The 20,915-nt window shown below is 43.0% G+C and overlaps 1 protein-coding gene across 4 annotated transcripts in view; it reads right to left on the minus strand.

The window, feature by feature from the left end:
- The window catches only part of spc25 (SPC25 component of NDC80 kinetochore complex), a 41,992-nt gene that overhangs the window by 1,244 nt on the left and 19,833 nt on the right, over window positions 1-20,915 (minus strand). For 3 of the 4 annotated variants that reach the window (XM_087989114.1, XM_043693932.2, XM_043693931.2), the window contains 5 exons: window positions 9,571-9,755; window positions 5,050-5,115; window positions 4,816-4,962; window positions 3,539-3,643; window positions 2,923-3,021 (listed from right to left, as the gene is read on the minus strand). In XM_087989114.1, the coding sequence (XP_087845240.1) occupies window positions 2,923-3,021; window positions 3,539-3,643; window positions 4,816-4,962; window positions 5,050-5,115; window positions 9,571-9,755 (602 nt within the window). Of the gene's footprint in view, window positions 1-2,922; window positions 3,022-3,538; window positions 3,644-4,815; window positions 4,963-5,049; window positions 5,116-9,570; window positions 9,756-18,189; window positions 18,208-20,915 lie in introns of those variants that run through there. The other variant, XM_087989115.1, reaches the window with a different exon arrangement.

A 20,915-nucleotide genomic window follows, 5' to 3' on the forward strand; every position in this document is an offset into this window, starting at 1 on the left:
TTGACGTATTCCGAGGTGGAAGATGAGACGCTCTTCCTCCAGGCATCTGGTGGTGAGGGAGCGGCGGTGAAGGAGGCCCAGGACCTCCATGTCCTCAGCAGAGTGGGAGGGGGAGTTGAAATGTTGGGCCACGGGGCGGTGTGGTTGATTGGTGCGGGTGTCCTGTAGATGTTCCCTAAAGCGCTCTGCTAGGAGGCGCCCAGTCTCCCCAATGTAGAGGAGACCGCATCGAGAGCAATGGATACAATAAATGATATTAGTGGATGTGCAAGTAAAACTTTGATGGATGTGGAAGGCTCCTTTAGGGCCTTGGATAGAGGTGAGGGAGGAGGAGTGGGCGCAGGTTTTACAGTTCCTGCGGTGGCAGGGGAAAGTGCCAGGATGGGAGGGTGGGTTGTAGGGGGGCGTGGACCTGACCAGGTAGTCACGGAGGGAACGGTTTTTGCGGAAGGCGGAAAGGGGTGGGGAGGGAAATATATTCCTGGTGATGGGGTCTGTTTGGAGGTGGCGGAAATGTCGGCGGATGATTTGGTTTATGCGAAGGTTGGTAGGGTGGAAGGTGAGCACCAGGGGCGTTCAGTCCTTGTTACGATTGGAGGGGTGGGGTCTGAGGGCGGAGGTGCGGGATGTGGACGAGATGCGTTGGAGGGCATCTTTAACCACGTGGGAAGGTAAATTGCGGTCTCTAAAGAAGGAGGCCATCTGGTGTGTTCTGTGGTGGAACTGGTCCTCCTGGGAGCAGATACGGCGGAGGCAGATACAGGTATACAGTACATCCAAAGACTAAAAGTATTAAAAAGTTTATTCAATGTTCAACTCCAGGTGATATCCGTATGTTTTGCTATTTTAAAATGTAAGTGACCTAATCGGACAAAAAGTGAGCTTGCTGCTCAATTAGTGGTCCTGGCCAAAGAAGACAATCATCAAAGGCATACGACAATTACGCCAGACCCACTGCTGTCTGGCAGAACACTGGAGGGCAAGCAGCCTGACTATATAAAGAAGTTGACAAACCACACTGAAAACCTTGTGGTTAAGTTTTCACATCATAAGCACTTTCATGTTTCTGCATTTGAATGTGACAGGCAGTCAGCATCACCTAGAGGAGCAGAATCGCAAGACAGTAGGTACAGACATAGCTAGATTCATTGTAGCCGATTGGAATTGGTTCATGCTCTGGGGTACAGAGCAAGGAGCTTGTTGTTTTGAGTGGTTAAGGTCCTTTCTATTTGAAAATGTCTCATCTTGTGTTAAAACAAAACATAAAGAGAAGAAAATATAAACATGGAAATAAAGGTCAGAAAACGTCAAGTCAGAACAGAGGAAAGAAATTGCAACATTTGGTCTTGATTGTGATAGATTCCCAGTGTAACTCTCCCAATGAGCATCTCACCTGGTCTCATTCTTCTTTATTCCTCCTGTAACCTGCGCATTCTTCCCTTTCAAATAATCCAATACCCTTTTGAATGCCTCAATTGAACCTGCTCCACCAAGCTCAGTGCATTCCAGATCCTAACTATTCATTTTATGAAAAAGTTTTTATGTTGTATCACTTTTGCTTCTTTTGCTAATTACAGAGTAAATATGGAGAAAATGTTCCCACTTGTGATATGATGGAGAACGAGAGGACAACTTTATAGACTTTCCATGATTTTGAACATATCTATCAGATCTTGTCTCAGCTTTCTCCTTATCAATGAAAAGGCCCAATTTCTCCAATCAGTTTTCCCTGGAACCATTCACACAGGCCTCTCCAATGCCTTCACACACCTCAATGTCTGACGCCCAAAACCGGATACAATACTCCAGCCCAGGTAAATCTAGAGTCTTACACAAGTTCAACATGACCTACTAATAAAATGTGGGATATTGTATAGTAAAATAGCTTCTCTCTGAATCTGTGCTGCTACCTTTAATGAAATATGCACATATACGCCTTGATCTCCCTGCTCTTGTACACCCTTTAGAGGTGTACCCATTCATTTATATTACCTATGTTGTTCCTATCAAAATATATCATCTGATACTTCTTAATATTGAGTTACATCTGATAAATTTTAAAACTGTACACCAAAGGCTAAATCATTCATATGTATCAGAAAGTGCAAGATACCCAACACTAACCCTTGAGGAACAAACCTTCACCAGACTGAAACATACATTACTCCTCACTTCCTGTTAATCAACCAATTTTCTCTCCATATTGCTACTATCCTTTTAGTTCCACGAGTTCTAACTTTGTTTTCAAGTCTGTTGTAAAGCAAGTTCAAATGTCTTCTGTTACTTGCCTCATTCAATATACAGCAGTCATAAGGTTTCAACTGATCTTCACCAATTATCTGTGCCCTGCCATGTGCATGTGTATGATCACATTTTACTGATGAGGTCAGTGGCCTATTGAACAATTTGACCATGGCAAGGCCAGAAACCTTTATATATATATGAGCTCCAACACATTTTTTTTGATCAATTTCAACTACTTGGAGTATAATACAGTTGAGCTATCCATGGAAATATAAATATCACAAATGCACGCAATACTAGTCATCTCAGACTGAAACTGAAAATTCTAAGTATTTAAAGAATTTTTATTTTCACATCTACAGTGCAGTTAACATTAGGAAGAAGCTTGCAGCAAGATGCTGAATAAATATACAGTCGTGATGTTTGAAACACATTAGTGCAATAATAGGTCAGAAAATTGTATATTATTTTTGGAGGTCAATATGTATTTATGCAGAACTTTTCCTTAGAAGATTAAATAATTGGATTTAAAGTCTAAAGTCTATGGGGAATGGGTTTAGGAGAGAGTTGATGCATTTTAACAAACAGGTTTGTTAGGCACAAATTATCTTCACTCGTTTGAATCTGTTCTCATGCTTTCTGGAAGGTTATGCATTATAATTTTCAAAAAAGCCATACCTTCATAATTTCCTTCTTCGCTGAATTTCAGCAGAAATGTAAATGGCTGCTCAGGACTTTTATGGCTGATGCATCTGAAGATAAACTGGAGTTGTTCCCCTTTTGAAGAACCATTAAAATTAGTATTACACCACAAGTCTATAAAAAATACCTTCACAAAGAATGATTTCAAATTCAAAGATTCATGTCTTACTCTTTATAAATAAAAAGTTGCTTCTGATTGCTACCTGCTGACAGTTTGCAAAGTACAACTGCGTTTTAACTTGAAACAAGTGCTCGAACCTCAGTCTTAACAGTATTAAACCTGGTTTCACCTGTTATTCTTTAAAATTTAAGAAATTCAAAGTCAAAGACAATCATCATTGTAAAAGATGATAATGGAGATATAAATGTAGTGTGAACTAAATTAGACCAAACTACATGTGTCAAGTTCAAAACAATGACTAAATCAGAAGTTTACAGAAACTGGAAATATTTGTACACAGCAACATTTTGTACAAAAACACTGACCTAAAATATTATTCTATCTGCACACGTTTTTAGGGTAAATGACTGCCAACTTCAAGCAACTCAAAGACCATGTCGTTTTTAAAAAAAACAGATTCCTTGTTCTTACCCTGCACCTTCCGAATTTCCAGACCCATTCGCTTCTTGAACATTTCTGCAGACAAATTTAATTCCTTCAGCTTTGCTTTATTTTGATCCTTTTGTGTAGAAATTACTGTTTGTGAAGAAAGAACTAATTATTTTCATGGTTAAAAAGAACAATTTTAAATGAATAGACAATTATGAATTATTATAGTGAAGATTATTAAATGCCACTAAATTCACAATTACCAATTAATTTGTATTTTATGCACACTGTTGCATATGCAATTGGAAACAATTTATTAATTATTTTTGTCCAAATCAACATCATTTGACTTAATACGTCTTGCTACAATTGCACATTGTTTTGTCAAAACCACACTTGAGTACATGTATAGTTTTGGTCTCCTTGCCCTAGAAAGGGCATACTTGCCTTAACGTAGCAATACAAAGGCTCAGTAGCTTGGTTTTTGTTTTGGAAGGTTTGCCAAGTGACAAGAGGTTGTGTAAACTAGATCTACTGAGACGGGGATTGGCCGGGTGAGGAGGGGTGGAGGAGAGTGTGTGAGAGAGAGAGAGAGTCTGAGTGAGAGTGAGTGAGTGAGAGATATAATGGCACTGAATTAATAATCTATAGGCCTAGATTAGTACACAAGGGTCAAAGCTCAATGTGGTGGCTGATGAAATTTGAATTCAATCAATAAATCTGGAATATAAAGTTTGTACTAGAATTATAAATCATGAAACTATTTATGAAAATAACACCTGCTTTATTCTTATGTGGCCTATATGTGAACCCAACTCCACAGCAAAGTGGTTGACTCTTAACTATCCCTGAAACAGCCTATTGCACTACTCAGTTCATGTGCACTCAAGGATGGGCAACCCGTGTTAGCTTTACCAGTGATGCTTGCATCCCATGAAATAAAAGAACTCTGTTTGAAAGAATAAGATGTGATTTAAGTGAAACATGACATTCTGAATGGAAGAAGGGGTAGAGTGGTTGATTCTTCTGGCTGAGGAATCATGAACATATAAGCAGTCTCAGGATAATGAATTTATGATTTGTATGAGGAACTTCTTCACTCAAATCATTGCGAACCTTTAGAACGCATCACCCTAGTGAGTTGTGGATGCTCGATCATTGGATAGATTAAGGTAGAAATATACTTGGTTACTCAAGTAGTCAAAGTATGGGGAGCAGGTTTGAGGAGCTGTAAGGTGTATTCCTGCTCTTATTTCTTGTGTTCTAAGTATAGTCAGGTTACTCTTCTCCACCCACCATCCAAATCACATTGTACATACATTCCTGCTTTTTGCAAAGTCCTTCTTTCAGCTTCTTGATTTTTTCTAATACATCCTGCTTTTGCCTTTCAATATTTTCACAATGTTGGCTGATGCTCTGCAGTTCTATCTCTGTTTTTTCCAGGAATGCATTCTGCTCAGCAATAACTGCAAAAAAAAAAAGACAATTCCCTTAGTGATGAGATGATTCAGCTGAAATATAGAACTGCAGTAAATTAGTACGTTAAGGAATACCCTTTTTAGTTAACTGGATCTTTTCACACATCTGTTTCTCCTCTTCATATATTTCTAAGCATCTGTCTGTAAAATAAGGAACAAAATTGTGATATTTCTGTATAGATGATATAAAACTCACTCGGAAATTAGTCATCTGAAAAGAGTAGGCTTAATGCTGCACCTTTTAAAAAAAAAGGCAGGATCACACATTCAAATAATATCTTTTAAAAGCTGCAAAATCAAGGCCTGAGTTTTTGACAGGACTCCAGAAATTTTTGCACCAATAATGGAGTTTGATCCTAAATACACTAACAGTTAAAACTGTACTAAGCAACAGAGGCTCTAAAAACCAGAAAAACTATACACGAGTATACATACAACTCCAATTTGAGGGCCATTGTAGCCCTTCACTTACCATTATTTTCTGTTGTTAATTAGCGGTCTATACAAGATTGTACTATGCAACAATGCAAGAACATTGATGACTTTTCTAAATTCTGTTCAGACAATGCTTTTGTTGGTAAATTTTAGAGTCCATTATTAAAGATGAGGTTGTGGAGTATTTGGAAGTGCATGGTAAGATAGGGTTAAGTCAGCATAATTCATTCAAGGGGAGGTCATGCCTTACAAATCAATTAGAATTCTTTGAGGAGGTAACACGCAAGTTAAAGAAAGGTGAGCCAGTGGACGTGATCTATTTGGATTTCCAGAAGACTTTTGACAAGCTGTCATAAAGGAGGTTGCTAAATAAGATAAGTGCATGGTGTTAGGGGTAAGGTTCTTGCATGGATAGAGCATTGGCTGACTGGCAGAAAGCAGAGATAAAGTGGTCTTTTACAGGATAGTAGCTGATGAGGAGTCCCCAAAGTTCTATGTTGAGACCACAACTATTCATATTATACATCACAATCTGAATGAAGGAACTGAAGGCATTTTTGCTACATTTACAGATGACTCAAAAATAGGTGGAGGGACAGTTCATGTTGAGGAAGCAGAAATGCTGCAGAAAGACTCAGACAGACAAGGAGAGTGGGCAAAGAAGTGTTCGAGGAGAAAGTGAGGTCTGCAGACGCTGGAGATCAAAGCTGAAACTTTATTGCTGGAACAGCACAGCAGGTCAGGCAGCATCTAGGGAACAGAAGATTCGACGTTTCGGGCACATGCCCTTCTTCAGGAATGAGCAGAGTGTGTTCAGCAGGAGAAGATAAAAGGTAGGGAGGAGGGACTTGGAGGAGGGGCGTTGGAAATGTGATAGGTGGAAAGAGGTCAAGGTGAGGGTGATAGGTCGGAGTAGGGTGGAGGCGGAGAGGTCAAGAAGAAGACTGCAGGTCAGGAAGGCGGTGCCGGGCTGGAGGGATTCGGCTGAGACAAGGTGGGGGGAGGGGGGATGAAGAAACTGGTGAAGTCCAAGTTCATCCCCTGTGGTTGGAGGGTTCCCAGTCGGAAGATAAGACGCTCCTCCTCCGACCGTCGCGTTGTTGTGGTTTGGCGGTGGATGAGTCCAATGACCTGCATATCCTCGGTGGAGTGGGAGGGGGAGTTGAAATGCTGTGCTACAGGGTGATTGGGTTGGTTCGTCCGGGTGGCCCAGAGGTGCTCTCTGAATCGCTCCGCAAGTAGGCGGCCTGTCTCCCCAATATAGAGGAGGCCACACCGGCTGCAGCGGATGCAGTAGATAATGTGGGTGGAGGTGCAGGTGAATCTGTGGCGGATATGGAAGTTTCCTTTGGGGCCTTGGAGAGAAGTGAGGGGGGAGGTGTGGGCGCAAGTGTTGCACCTCCTGCGGTTGCAAGGGAAGGTGCCGGGAGTGGAGGTTGGGTTGGTGGGGGGTATGGATCTGACAAGGGAGTCGCGGAGGGAGTGGTCTCTACGGAAAGCTGATAGAGGAGGGGAGGGAAATATATCCTTGGTGGTGGGGTCCGTTTGGAGGTGACGGAAGTGACGGCGGATGATGCGCTGTACATGGAGATTGGTGGGGTGGTAGGTGAGGACCAGTGGGGTTCTGTCCTGGTGGCGGTTGGAGGGGCGGGGCTCAAGGGCGGAGGAGCGGGAAGTGGAGGAGATGCGGTGGAGGGCATCGTCGATCACGTCGGGGGGGAAATTGCGGTCCTTGAAGAAGGAGGCCGTCTGTGTTGTGCGTATTTTGAACTGGTCCTCCTGGGAGCAGATGCGGCGGAGACGAAGGAATTGGGAGAATGGGATGGCGTTTTTACAGGGGGCAGGATGGGAGGAGGTGTAGTCCAGGTAGCTGTGGGAGTCGGTCGGTTTGTAGTAGATGTCCGTGTTGATTCGGTCGTCTGAGATAGAAACAGAAAGGTCTAGGAAGGGGAGGGAGGAGTCCGAGACTGTCCAGGTGAATTTGAGGTCGGGGTGGAAGGTGTTAGTGTAGTGGATGAACTGTTCAACCTCCTCGTGGGAGCACGAGGTAGCGCCGATACAGTCATCAATGTAGCGGAGGAAAAGATGGGGGGTGGGGCCAGTGTAGTTGCGGAAGATGGATTGTTCCACATACCCTACGAAGAGGCAGGCATAGCTGGGGCCCATGCGGGTGCCCATGGCTACTCCTTTTGTTTGGAGAAAGTGGGAGGATTGGAAAGAAAAGTTGTTCAGGGTGAGGACCAGTTCAGTCAGTCGAAGGAGGGTGTCGGTGGAAGGGTACTGGGTGGTACGGCGGGAAAGGAAGAAGCGGAGTGCTTTGAGTCCTTCGTGATGGGGAATGGAGGTGTACAGGGACTGGATGTCCATGGTGAAGATGAGGCGTTGGGGACCGGGGAAGCGGAAATCCTGGAGGAGGTGGAGGGCGTGGGTGGTGTCACGGACGTAGGTGGGGAGTTCTTGGACTAATGGGGACAGGACCGTGTCGAGGTAGGAGGAGATGAGTTCGGTGGGGCAGGAGCAGGCTGAGACGATGGGTCGTCCGGGGCAGTCAGGTTTGTGGATTTTGGGCAGGAGGTAGAAGCGGGCGGTGCGGGGTTGTGGTACTATGAGGTTGGAGGCGGTGGATGGGAGGTCCCCTGAGGTGATGAGGTTATGGACGGTCTGGGAGATGATGGTTTGGTGGTGGGGGGTGGGGTCATGGTCAAGGGGGCAGTAGGAGGAGGTATCTGCGAGCTGGCGTTTGGCCTCAGCGGTGTAGAGGTCGGTGCGCCAAACTACTACTGCGCCTCCCTTGTCAGCCGGTTTGATGGTGAGGTTGGGGTTGGAACGGAGGGAGTGGAGGGCTGTGCGTTCCGAGGGTGAGAGGTTGGAGTGGGTGGGAGGGGTGTGGGAGTTCAGGTAGCGGTTAATATCGCGGCGGCAGTTTGCAATAAAGAGGTCGAGGGCAGGTAGGAGGCCAGCACGGGGTGTCCAGGTGGACGGGGTGTGTTGGAGGTGGGAGAAGGGGTCGTCAGAGGGTGGGTGAGGGTCTTGATTGAAAAAGAAGGCACGGAGGCGAAGGCGGCGGAAGAATCGTTCAATGTCACTCCGTGTATTGAATTCATTGACAAAGAAGTGGCAGACTGAATACAATGTGGGAAAGTGTGAGGTTATCCACTTTGGTAGGAAGAATATTCCAAACAGGGAAGAGCTTTGGAAATCGGAGGATAAACTGGCTTTGGAGGGAGTCTGGGGGAGGCAGACAAGAATGATCCTGGGAATGAATGGCTTATCATATGAAAAGTGGTTGAGGACTGTGTCTGTATTCAATGACATTTAGAAGGATGAGGGGATCTCATTGAAACTTACAGAATATTGAAGGGTCTAGACATAGTGGACAGGGAGATGCAATTTCCACTAGTAGAGGAAACTAGGACCTGAGGATACAGCCTTAGAGTGAAAGGATGGCCCTTTCGAAGAGAAATGAGGAATTTTTTTAATTTGTGGAACTCATTGCCACAGCAGGCTGTGGAGACCAGTCATTGAATATAAGCCAGTGATAGGTATGTTCAGGACTGGTAAGGGGATCAAGGGTTACGGAAAGAAGACAGGAAAACGGTTGTAAAACATAGCAGCCATGATATGGTATAGCAGACTTGATGGGCCAAATGGCCCAATTTTTCTTGGTCTAATCTTCTCCCTTATAAACGCATCATTTGGTGGTACCATACACAGACAAAGTCAGGTTCCAAGTACACACTTTGAATACTTTATATCTCCATAACTTGTAACTCCATCCACTCTGCTTATCCCCAGTGCAACCCCACAAACTAGTGTTAAGCTACTTAATGTGAATAGAACACTAATTTGAATTCAGAAATTTTATCATTTTTGTGGTTAGGAACATAGGAAACTTGTGGCAAATTTCTTCAATTGTACATACAGTTGGTTTTTTTACAACATGCGTTTCTTCATCACAAATTGGCTTTAATGCGATTGAAGAATTTAGATCATTATTTGTAGAATGAAAACTTTCCTTACCTGTATTGGCTATAACGCAATTCCAGTACTATTAATTTAAATGAAGTGGCTGTTGTGCAACTCTCTTATGACACAAGATTGCACAAGAATGGAACTATTGAGTCATATTAGAAGACTGTAGCTGATAAAATACAAATGTACCTTCGGTGATTTTTAAAGATTCTCTGTACTTCTGTTTAAATCCTGCTGGATTATAGTTTTCCCATAAACTCAAAAATTTGATCCTGGTTTCATTTAGCTTTTCATTTAGCTGACATTGCGCATCTTCTTGGAAGATATCCATTAATATAAAGCAAATTATTCTGTTCTTAAATTCTGTTTTACACCTGTAAATGCGAAAGGAAATTAAGTAATTGATAGAATCTATATTCATTAAGATATAAAGATTATTCAGATCACTGTCACCATATTACAATAAACTGTGGTCCTCATACCACTGCATCAATATGCTTAAAAAAAGTCAAAGGCTAAATCATGCAAAGATAAAAGCAATTCAACAGCTACACAGGACATAATACATTGCTATGAACATTTTAAAAAGACTTCAAATATTTTCCAACTATGATGGATATTAATAAGGGATGGATATTCTTTAGGTTTGGGGTGGGGCAATGAAAGCACTGAACAAATGAATGAAGCATTCTTAAAAATTATATATTTCATAAAAAGATTTTCTCTAAGTGTTCAAGAGGAGTAATGTAAATTATATTACAATATTGAGAACTAGTCCATTGAAATATTTTGAGCTTTGGAATTCATTGTTTTGTATTTTTTGTGTGAAAAATGCACTATGAAAAAGGCAAGTTTTTGCTGGGACTATATATGAAAGATCAAAAAGCAAAAGGGTGGACTCTTATATTGACCCAAAATGAGAAATACCTTAATTAGATAGCTGGATATTTAAAATGACTGAATGATGGTTACTGTGCATGTTCAAACCTAGAGATGAGGAATTCTCACTGATCAGTAATCATAAAATATCTTCCTGTATTGTCATTTGCATAGATCCTGTCTGAGTGATTTTTCAGTGAACTGAAATGCAATCCAGAATTTAGCATTAGGCAGGTCACCAGCACACTCACTCACTTCAGGTAGACAAGCAATGTTAAAGCTTTTAATATTGCAATGCGTTTGACCATTTTACTTGGTCAGCCAAAGTAAATGTTGCAGGATTGATGTAATATTTAGTTCACTTTCATAACATAGTCAATCCAGATAGAAAGTTTCCTTTGAAGTATTATCAATTTCAAAGCCTTTGCTTTCTCAAAAATGTTATTTTAACATGGGTTACATAGAACTTGAGATTTGCCAAACATTTACAGAAAGAAATAAGCACAATAGGTTTTTTTTTCCCAGTTAGACAGTTCCTGCAAGAAATGGTTGATTCCTTCTGAAATGATGTACAATTCCCTATGCGTGGAAAACATTGAAAAACAATGCAACTATTTGACATTGAATATAACCCCATAAAACACAAAACAATGTTATTACAAGATCAAAACTGGAAAACAAACTAATAACAACCAAAAGGATGCTGTAATTCAGAAGCAAAAACAGAAATTGCTAAAAAAAAGCGTACAGGTCTGACAACATCTGTCAAAAGAAATCAGAGTTAACGTTTGGCGTCAACTTTTGGACCCTTCTGAGGAAGGGTTGCTCAACCTGAAATGTTAACTCATATCTCTCCACAGATGCTGCTAGACCTCTTGGATTTTTTGACTAATGTCTGTTTTCGTTCCTTATTTTACTTCACTGGTATACACAGACATTGAGGTCCCTTTGCATACCCACATTTTGAACTGTGTCAGCATTTAATCACTGCTGTGCCTTTTTGTTCTTCATGTGAAATGCATCACTTCACATTTATCCATGTCATTTCACATATTACTTGTTTTTGCCCACATACTCAATCTTGGTCATACTGGAGCATTCACGCATCCTCCTCACAACTTTCAATCCCACCCATTTCATCAGCAACCTTGTAAATATTGCATTTTTCACACAACTCTCAATTCTCCCTAGTTCTGTGTTGTCAGTAAACTTGAAAGTATTGATGATTATCTCCAAATCTTGTAATTTCTGCTTTCACCCTCGCTTCTTGGCGAATTTCTCAGTGATTTGCTTTCTCTGACTCTTCTCAGTGAATCGGTGTCTCTTCTTGATAATTTTCTTTTTCATTCTAATGCTTTCTCTCTCACGATGACAAATTCCCTTCTTCACCCACTTGGTGATTTTCTCACTCATCTCCTTAGAAAATTGCTCTCAGCTTGGTGATTTTTCTTTTCTCATCTCAGCAATTTTTCCTCTTTGTCTTCTCACTGATTTTCTCATGCTCTATCTTTTCTAGATTACTTTCTCTCTCGTCCTTCCCTCTTGGTGATTTGCTCTTCTTCTCAAAACTCAGTGCTCACTCTCACATTGAAACATGGGATCTGAAAATAGAGGCCACTTGGCCCTCGGATACTGGTGTGCCAAGAACAGAAAACATAAGACACACAAAAACTAGAAGGTCATTCAGCTCTTTACAACACACCTCTACTGAACACAAGCACAGTCAAACCAATCTCTCCCCATTCAATAGTCTTAGCACCCACAGTACCAGCCTTGTGGACCTTTGCTGCATTCCCAATGGCAAGCGTATCTTGCCATTTTTCAGTCAGGAGACGAAAGCAGCACAGAATACTCCACAAATGCAGTCTCACAGAGTCCCACTAAACCTGTAGTGAGGCACCTCTACTTCGGAGTGCATAACTTCTTGCAGTGATGACAAACTTACTATTTGCCTTTCCAATTGTGATCTGTGGCTGCCTGTTTACTTTCAATAGCTGATGTACAACAATACCCAGAGCCCTGTACACACACATTTTCAATTATGTCAGTCAAATAAAACTGTTTTCTTGTTCTGCACATGGAAATGTAGCCCTTTACAGTTACCCACATAATACCCCATGTCCATCTTTGCCCACTTACTTGTCGATAACACTGAAGCCTCTTTGTAACTGCAGTACAACTCTCAAGCCCATCAGCATTGTCAGCAAACTTGTAAATATTGCATTTTCCATACAACTCACAATCCTACCTAGTTCTGAGTCATCAGCAAATACAGAAGTATTAATTCCTTTTTCTCTTTCCTCAGGAAATTCTCTCTCTCTCCCTCACTGAGCTCAGTGACTTTATATCTCACCCACACCTTGAGATGAGATTTCTCTCTGCTCGCTAATTTGCTAAATCTCTCACCCTCACTTCTTGGTGAGTTATTTTCAGCTGCTCCTTTTCTTTCCCTCTCATTCCCCTTGGTCGTTTTTGTTCTCTCACGGTGGATTTCTTACCCTCTCTCCTTAGTCATCTGCTCTTACTCACCTCCTGTCGATGATTTTCTCTCTCCGACTCTACTCTTAGTGAATCTCTCAATTTTTGTTGATTTGCTGTCTCTTGCCCCTCAATAATTTTGCTTCTCGCCCTTTGTCTCTTACCTTGATCTATTCCCTCTCTTCTCACACTTTCTTACTAGAAACCAACCTCTTTGTCCTCTCAGTGATTTTCCCTCTCTAAGTGATTCTCCTTCCATCCCTTTTGAAAGATTTTCATTCTGTCACGACACTCTGTGCTCTTCCTTCCCTTGTGGTGATTTTCTCACTCTTCTCAATCATTTTCTCTGGGTTTTTTTTATCTTTCTGTCTTTTCTCAGGGGTTTTCTCTCTCACCCTGTCCTATCACAGATTCTCTCTCTTAGATGTTCCTCTTGCTGAATCTCCCTCTTGGCAATTTGCTCTTTCTAACTGGCTCCTGTCAGCAATTTTCTCTTGTCCACTGCTAAGAAATTTTCTCCCTCTGTTACCTCTCAAGGAATCTCTCCCCTCTTAGTGAAAAGTTCTCTCTCAATCTTCTTTGTGATTTACACACTCCTCTCAGTGATTTTCTCCCCCTCTCAAGTATTTTCCTCACTCTCTCACTCCCTGCCCAGTGATATGCCCTCTTTCTGTCCTCAGTGATTTTCTCTACCCCTTTCTTCTCAGTAATGTTTTCCCTCTCTTCTATGGAAGCTTTCCATGCTTTCAGTTTCCTCCATGATATACCCCTCACTCTGTCAGCGTGCTTCTGTTTTTCTGTCAGCCTCTTCACTCAGTGATTCATGCTAATGGAGTCAGAGAGATGTACAGCACAGAAACAACTCAGTCCAATCATCCATACCTACCAGATATCCTAAATTAATCGAGTCCCATTTGCAAGCACTTGGGTCCATATGACTCCAAACTCTTCCTGTTCATAAACCCATCCAGATGCCTTCTGAATGTTGGAATTGTCCCAGCCTCCAACGCTTCCTCTGGTAGCTCATTACATACACACGCCACCCTCTGCATGAAAACGTTGCTCCTTAGATCCCTTTTAAATCTTTCCCCTCTATCCTAAACCTATGCCCTCTAGTTCTGGACTCCTCCACGCCAGGTAACAGATTTTGTCTATTTACACAGTTTACACACATGCCCCTCAAGCTTCTATAAGGTCACTCCGACACTCCAAGGAAAACAGTCACAGCCTATTCAGCCTCTCCTTCCAACTTTGATAACTTCCTTGTAATTCTTTTCTGAGCACTTTCAAGTTTTACAACATCCTTTCTATCGGAGGGAGGCCAGAATTGTGGTTCATTTTGGCAATTTTTTTACTCCTCTATTCTCAGCATTTCATCCCCCTACACTTCTCAACAAATTCCTCTCATGGTAACCTCTTGGTGATTTTCTCGCTCTCTCTTCTCAGGCATTTTCTCTCCCGGTCTTCTCTCAGCGACGCCTTCTCCTCTCGGTAACTTTATGTCTGACTCTCTCTGCTCGGAGAATTTTTCTCACTTTGCTCTCACTATCCTTTTGGTGATTTGCTTGCTCTCTCTTCCCCTCTCGGCAATAGTCTCACTTGTTCTCGTCTCAGTGAATCGCTCTGATTGGTGATATACCATTTTGTCTCGCAGTGATTTTCTCTCTTGCTATCCTCGGTGTCATTTTGTCTCTCTGGAATTTTCTCGCTTACTATCTCCTCAGTCAGTTTCTCTCTCGCTCTTGGCTCTCAGTGAATCTCTTTCAGCTTGGTGTTTTTCTGTAGGTCTCACTTTCTCAATCTCCTCAGTCCTTTTCCCTCTCTCTTCTCAGTGATTCACTTTCCTCTTGGTGATTTTCTCACTCGCGCTGAAGCTACTCAGTGATTAACCTCTGTCTTGTCAGGTGATTCTCTCCCTCACTTTCGCCTCTGGGTGATTTTCTCCATCAACTTCTCCTTTCAGTCAATCTCTGCAACTTGGTGACTTTCTCCCTCTCTCCTAGCTCGGAATTCTCCTCAAACTCTCACTCCTTGCTCCTCGATTTTCCCTCTCTCTGTACCTCTTCTTAGCAATCTTTTCTTTCCTTTGGTTAGTTTTTCTCTCTTCGCCTCTTGTCTCAGTGATTTTCTCTCACTCTCCCATCTCTGAAATTTATTTTCTCATCTTAGCCTGGCAGTCAGACAGATAGGCTGAGCGTAAGGAGACTGTCTTCTCCCGATCACCGCTCCACATTTTTCTCTCTCAGTAATTTTCCTTCCCATCGACTCCTCCCAGTGAATTTTCTTCTTCCTTCTCAGCAAAGTTCTCCCTCCATATCGTCTCGCTGATTATCCAACTCTCTCTTTCTTCGCAGCGATTTTCTCTCTCTGTTGCCTCTCCTCTTGCAAATTTTATTTCTCTCCCTCTTGTCTTGGGTGAATGCAGCTCTGTCTTCTCAGCATTTTCCTCTCGTTATCATCACAGTGATTCCTCTCTAACTCTCTCTCCTTGGTGATTTTCCTGTTCCTCTCACATTGCTTCAGTGATTCTCTCACATATAAACACAGCATCAGTTGGAGGACGCACAGGTGTGTGGTGGGATCCCGTCCGCACTCACGCCAGCCCAGACGGAATTGCACATTGGCCCCAAGGTCCCGTACTTCCCGCGGGAGCCTGTGCCCCACAACCTGAGCCGCCTCCGGAATTTTAATTTTGTCCCTTTTAAGGACGTAAAAAGGCGAGCCCTGTATCGACTGCTGCTGCACACCGTCCACCTCTTCTCCCTCATCCACCGCCCGGACACACCTTGGCGTGCCCATTTGCCACTGGGCGATGGGGATCCCCAGTGGAGGGGGCTCTCTATGTGGGAATCCTCCCCCTTTCTCTCGGGGATCTGGGGTGGAGGGTGCTGCACGCAGCGGTCCCCTGCAACCGCAGATTGTGGTGGTTCACGGACTCCCAGCCCAACTGCTTGTTCTGTGGCACTGAGGAGTCCATGGACCATGTGTATATTGGGTGTGGGCGTTTGCACTCCCTTTTTGATTTCCTCAAAAACCTCCTCCTCTGCTTTTGGTTGCACTTCAGTGCTCCTGATCTTTGGGCACCCGGTACAGAGGAGGGAAGGCAGGTCTGAAGACCTCCTCGTGGGTCTGCACCTGAGCCTGGCCAAACTGGCCATAAACAGGTCCAGGCAGCGGGCCATGGAAGGGGTCATTAGGGCCGACTGCCTGCCCCTCTTCCGCGGTTACGTTAGAGCCCGGGTGTCCTTGGAGAAGGAGCACGCGGCCTCCACCAACACCCTGGAGTTGTTCAGGGAGAGGTGGGCGCCGCAGGGAGTGGAGTGTATTATTTCCCCCTCCAACTCTATTATGATTTAATCCCTGCCCTCCTCTTCCCTGTTTGATCACATAGCATTGCCCTTTGATGTGAAGGGCACTGCTTGTCACTGGCAACTTGGGTGTTTCTTTTCTTCCTAGTGGTGGAAATTTGAATAAAGGTTTGTGCACCTTGTGTCTTTCACTGCGTCTCACACCTGCGCACACACACACATACACACCATGGGTGCTGGGGAAAAATAAGCACTACCGCAGTTAGGCGGTAGTATGGGGTTAAAAAAAGAGAAAAAAAGGGATAAAAAAAAATTAAACACAGCATCTAGCAATAGGTGAAGGTCCTTTGATCTTCCGAGCCTGGTCTGCCATTAATGGCAAACACAGAAACATGCACTAGGCTCTTTGCACCTGCTCCACCATTCGATGGGACCATGGCTGATTCTTTATTTCAAGATCATATCCAGGCATTCTCTTCATAATCCTTGGGGTTTTATTCTCTGAAGAAAATCATCCATCCCACTCGCAAATTTATTCCACGAGCCTGCCTCCAGGGCCTTCTGTGGTTGCAAATTCCAGATGGTTGGTCACTCTGAGTGAAAACAACTTTCCTTTTCTCGGTCCTAGTATGATCTACCTTCTATGTATAATGACTGTGAGCCCTGGTTCCAGACTCCACACCCAGGGGATACATCCTTGCTGCATCAATTGTGTCTAGTCCTGTTAGAATTTTATACCTTTCAGTCAGACACTCTCTCAATCTTCTCAGCTGTACTGAATATAGGCACAGTCAAACCAACCTCTCTTTGTACGATCTCGCAAGGAATTAAGGGCTACAGGGAGAGTGCGGGTAAATGGAGTTGAAATACCCATCAGCAATGATTAAATGGCGGAGTGGACTCGATGGGCCAAATGGCTTTACTTCCACTCTTATGTCTTATGGTCTTATGGATAATCCTGCCATCCACAGTTTCAACTGAATGAACCTTTGATGCACCTCCTTGATGGCAAGTGTATGTTTTGGTTCAGTAGGGAGACCAAAATTGCACCAATTACGCTGTGAACTTACCTGTGGGAAACATTGCTACTTCTGAAAGCAAAACCTCTTGTAACATACCAATTAACACCCTAATTATGATCAAAACAGAAACAGAAGCAACAGTAGACCATTCAACTCCTCGAAACTACTCCATCATTCTGTAGGATCCAATGTCCTCCTGTCCTAATATTTTCCACGAGGGGAAATATCCTCTCAGCATTTACCCTCTCAAGTCTCTTCAGAATCTTACGGGTTTCACTCTTCTAAACTTCAGAAAGTACAGTCCCAACCAGTTTAGTCCTTGCTCATAACACAATGTCTCCAAACTAGGGATCAATTGCTTGCTCTTGCTGTCTCCTCACTTAAACAAAAAAAAACAAAGAACTGGGGATGCTGAAAGTCAGAAAGAAGCAGTGAAATTGGTGGAAAACCTCCGCATTTCTGGCAGCAGTTGTGAAGAGAAAGCAGAGTTAACATCTTCGGGGAATTCAGTGACCTTACTTCAGAACTGCTTGTAGCTCAGAAAACTTTGGCATATATGCTAAATTTGAAGTGGGGTGAGCAGTAAACAATTGGTGGAGATGGAGCCCAAGGGAGAGAAAAACAATTGGACACATTTCTTTGTCTGCCCAACTGGTTCTCTCTGTCTCTGGGCTCCATTATCACCTATCATTTACTCCTCACACACACGCAAACATAGCAACCTTTTTGTGGCAACAATCAGGTCTGAGGAAGGGTCGAAGGACCCAAAACATTAACTCTGCTTTCTTTCCACAGATGTTGCCAAATGTGTTGAGTTTTTCCACTAATGTCTGTTCTTGTTCCTTACTTACCTGCGCTGGTGTATGAGAACATCTAGGTCACTTTGCACACCCAATTTCAAACTGTCACCACTTAAATCATGCTTTTTTTTATTGTTCACACTGAAGTGTGTTGTTTCATACTTATTCACGTTATACTGCATGTTACTTGTCTCTGTGCACATACTCAAATGGTCTAGATCATACTGGAGCCTCCATGCATCCTCCTCACAACTTTCAATCCCACCCATGTCACCAGCAAACTTGTAAATATTGCATTTGCCACACAATTCACAATCTTACCTAGTCCTGTGTTATCACCAAACTTGAAATCATTTTCTCTGTCATCTTCGTGATTTTCGTCTTCACCCTCACCTATTGGTGAATCTCTACTACCTCAGTGATTTGCTGTCTGACTCTTCTCAGTGAATCTCTGAGCCTCTTCTCGATAATTTTCTTTCTCGTCCTCTCCTATCAGTGAATCGCTTTCTCTCTCTCCCCCTAGATGATCTACTCCCCTCCTCACAGTAATTTTCTCACGCATCCTCTTCTTGGAAAATTGTTCTCACCTTGGTGACTTTTCCTTTCTCATCTCAGCAACGTTTCCTGTGTTTTCACTGACTTTTTCACTATCTCTGATGGATGATTTTCTCTCTCACCCTCTCCTCTTGGTGATTTTCTTTTCCTCTCAAATCTCTCAATACTTCCCTCTCAAATTGAAACGTGGGATCTGGAAATAGATGGAGGCCATTTGGCCCTCCGAGCTTGCTTTGTCATGTATAGAAAACATAGACACACAAAAAATAGGCAAAGGCCAATCAGCTCTTTGCACCAACACCGCTTATTCAATAGGATCATGGCTGACCCTCTACCTGAATGGTATGGACACACTTTTTCTCCATCACCTTGTTGCCTTTAATATCTAGAATAACAATCAATGTCTTTCTTGAATATACTCAGTAAGCCTGTGTCCACAGCTTTCTGTGCTGCAAATTTCACAAGGTGACCAGCCTTTCAGTGAAGAAAAGTTACCTCATCTCAATCATAAGATGGCCCAGCCTGTATTGCGACTGTTTGCTTTTGATCAAGACACCTCAACCAGGGAAAACATCCTCCCCGCAACTAGTCTGTCTAGCCCTGATAGAAATTTATAGCTTTCAATCAGGCCCTCTTTCATTCCTCTCAGCTCTACTCAATACAGGCACAGTCAAACCACTCTCTCCTTGTATGATAGTCTTAGTCTCTACAGTATCAACCTTGCGGACCTCTGCTGCATTCACTCTATGGCAAGTTTACCTTTCTTTCTTTCAGTCAGGAGACCAAAATAGCACAGAATATTCCACAAATACACTCACCAAGTTCCTGTAATCCTGTCATAAGGCATCCATCTCTATTTCAGAATATATAACCTCTTGCAATGGAGCCAAACATACCATTCACCTTTCCAATTGTGTGCTGTGGCTGCCTCTTTACTTTCACTGACTGATGTACAAGAATACCTAGATCCCTGCACACACACATTTTCAACTATGTCATCAGTCAAATAATACTGTGCCTTCCTGTTCTACACATGGAAACATAGCCTTTCATATTTATCCACTTAATGCCACATGTGCCATCTTTGCAGATCACACTGAAGCCTCTTTGCAACTATGTTACAACTCTCAATTCCACCCACGTTGTCAGCAAACATGTAAATGTTGTATCTGCCATACAATTCACAATCCTACCCAGTGCAGAGTCATCAGCAAACAAGGAATCATTGGTTTCATTTTCTCTTTCCTCAGGTGATTTTCCATCTCAACCTCACTCCTAGGTGAAATATGTCTCTGCTCGCTGATGTGCTCCTTTGCTCACCCTCACTTCTTGGTGTTTCACTTTCTTTCCCTCTCGCTGCACTGTCATTTTCTCTCTCACACATTGGATTTCTTACCCTCGCTCCTTGGTGATCTGTTCTCACTCACCTCCTCTTAATGATTCTCTCTCACTTTCAGACTCTTCCCTTGCTCAACCTCTCTCATTTCATTGATTTGCTCTCTCTCGCCTTGGTAATTTTGTATCTTACCCTCTTCAGACAGTGAATCACCTTTTCTTGCTTGGTGATCGATTCCTCTTTTCTCATACTCGTCTTCCTAGCTGCTCTTTCTCTTTAGTGATTTTCCTGCTCTCTTCCAAGTGATTCTCCTGCTATCCTTTTTGCATGGATTTCCACACTGTCGCTATCCTCTCAATGCTCTTCTGTCTCCTCGTGGAGATTTTCTCTCTCGGTCATTTTCTTTTCTCTTCTCAGGGATTTTCTCTCTCGCCCAGTCCTGTCACAGATTCTCTCAGATGCTCCTCTCGCTGATACTCTCGCCTCTGCTGACTTGCTCTCCCTAACTAGGTCCAGACGACAACTTTCTCCCTCCACAGTGATTTTCTCTCACTCTCCCCTCCCAGGAATTTTCTCCCTCTGTCACCTCGCAAGGAATCTCTCTTCTTGTGAAAATTGATCACCCTCGAGCTTCTTGGTGAAACATAGGCACAAAAACTAAGCAAAGGCCATTTGGTTTTTTGCACCAACTCCGCCATTCAATAAGATCATAGCTGATCAGTTTCTCTCTTCTCAGTGAGTTTCCATCTCTATTTCCTCTCGGCTAGGTTTTCCCACTCTTCTTGGGGAGATTTCCTCCCTCGCTCTTTCCTTGGTGATCTTCCCACTCTCTCTCGGATCTTAAATATTTTCTCTGTCCACCTCTTCCCTCTTTGACTAACTCCTTCTTCACAGCAATTCTTCCCCTTTTTCTTCTTGATGAATTGCTCTATCTTTATCCTCTTAAGGATATTTTTGATTCCTTTCTCCATCTCCTCTTCTCTGTGAAGTGTTCTTCTCTCAGTAATTTTATATCTCACTCTTTCAGAGAATTTTTCTGTCTCTTCTCAAGGATTTCCTCTCTAACTTTTGCCCCTCTGTGAATCCCTATCCTCTTGGTGATTTTTCTCTCAATCTCATTCGTGACTTTCCCTCTCTTCTCATTGGTTCTCTCCAT

The sequence above is a fragment of the Chiloscyllium plagiosum genome, unplaced genomic scaffold (assembly GCF_037043375.1).
Source record: "Chiloscyllium plagiosum isolate Xiang-an unplaced genomic scaffold, Cpla_swu_hap1 HiC_scaffold_7, whole genome shotgun sequence".
In the NCBI taxonomy this organism is placed as follows: Eukaryota; Metazoa; Chordata; class Chondrichthyes; order Orectolobiformes; family Hemiscylliidae; genus Chiloscyllium; species Chiloscyllium plagiosum.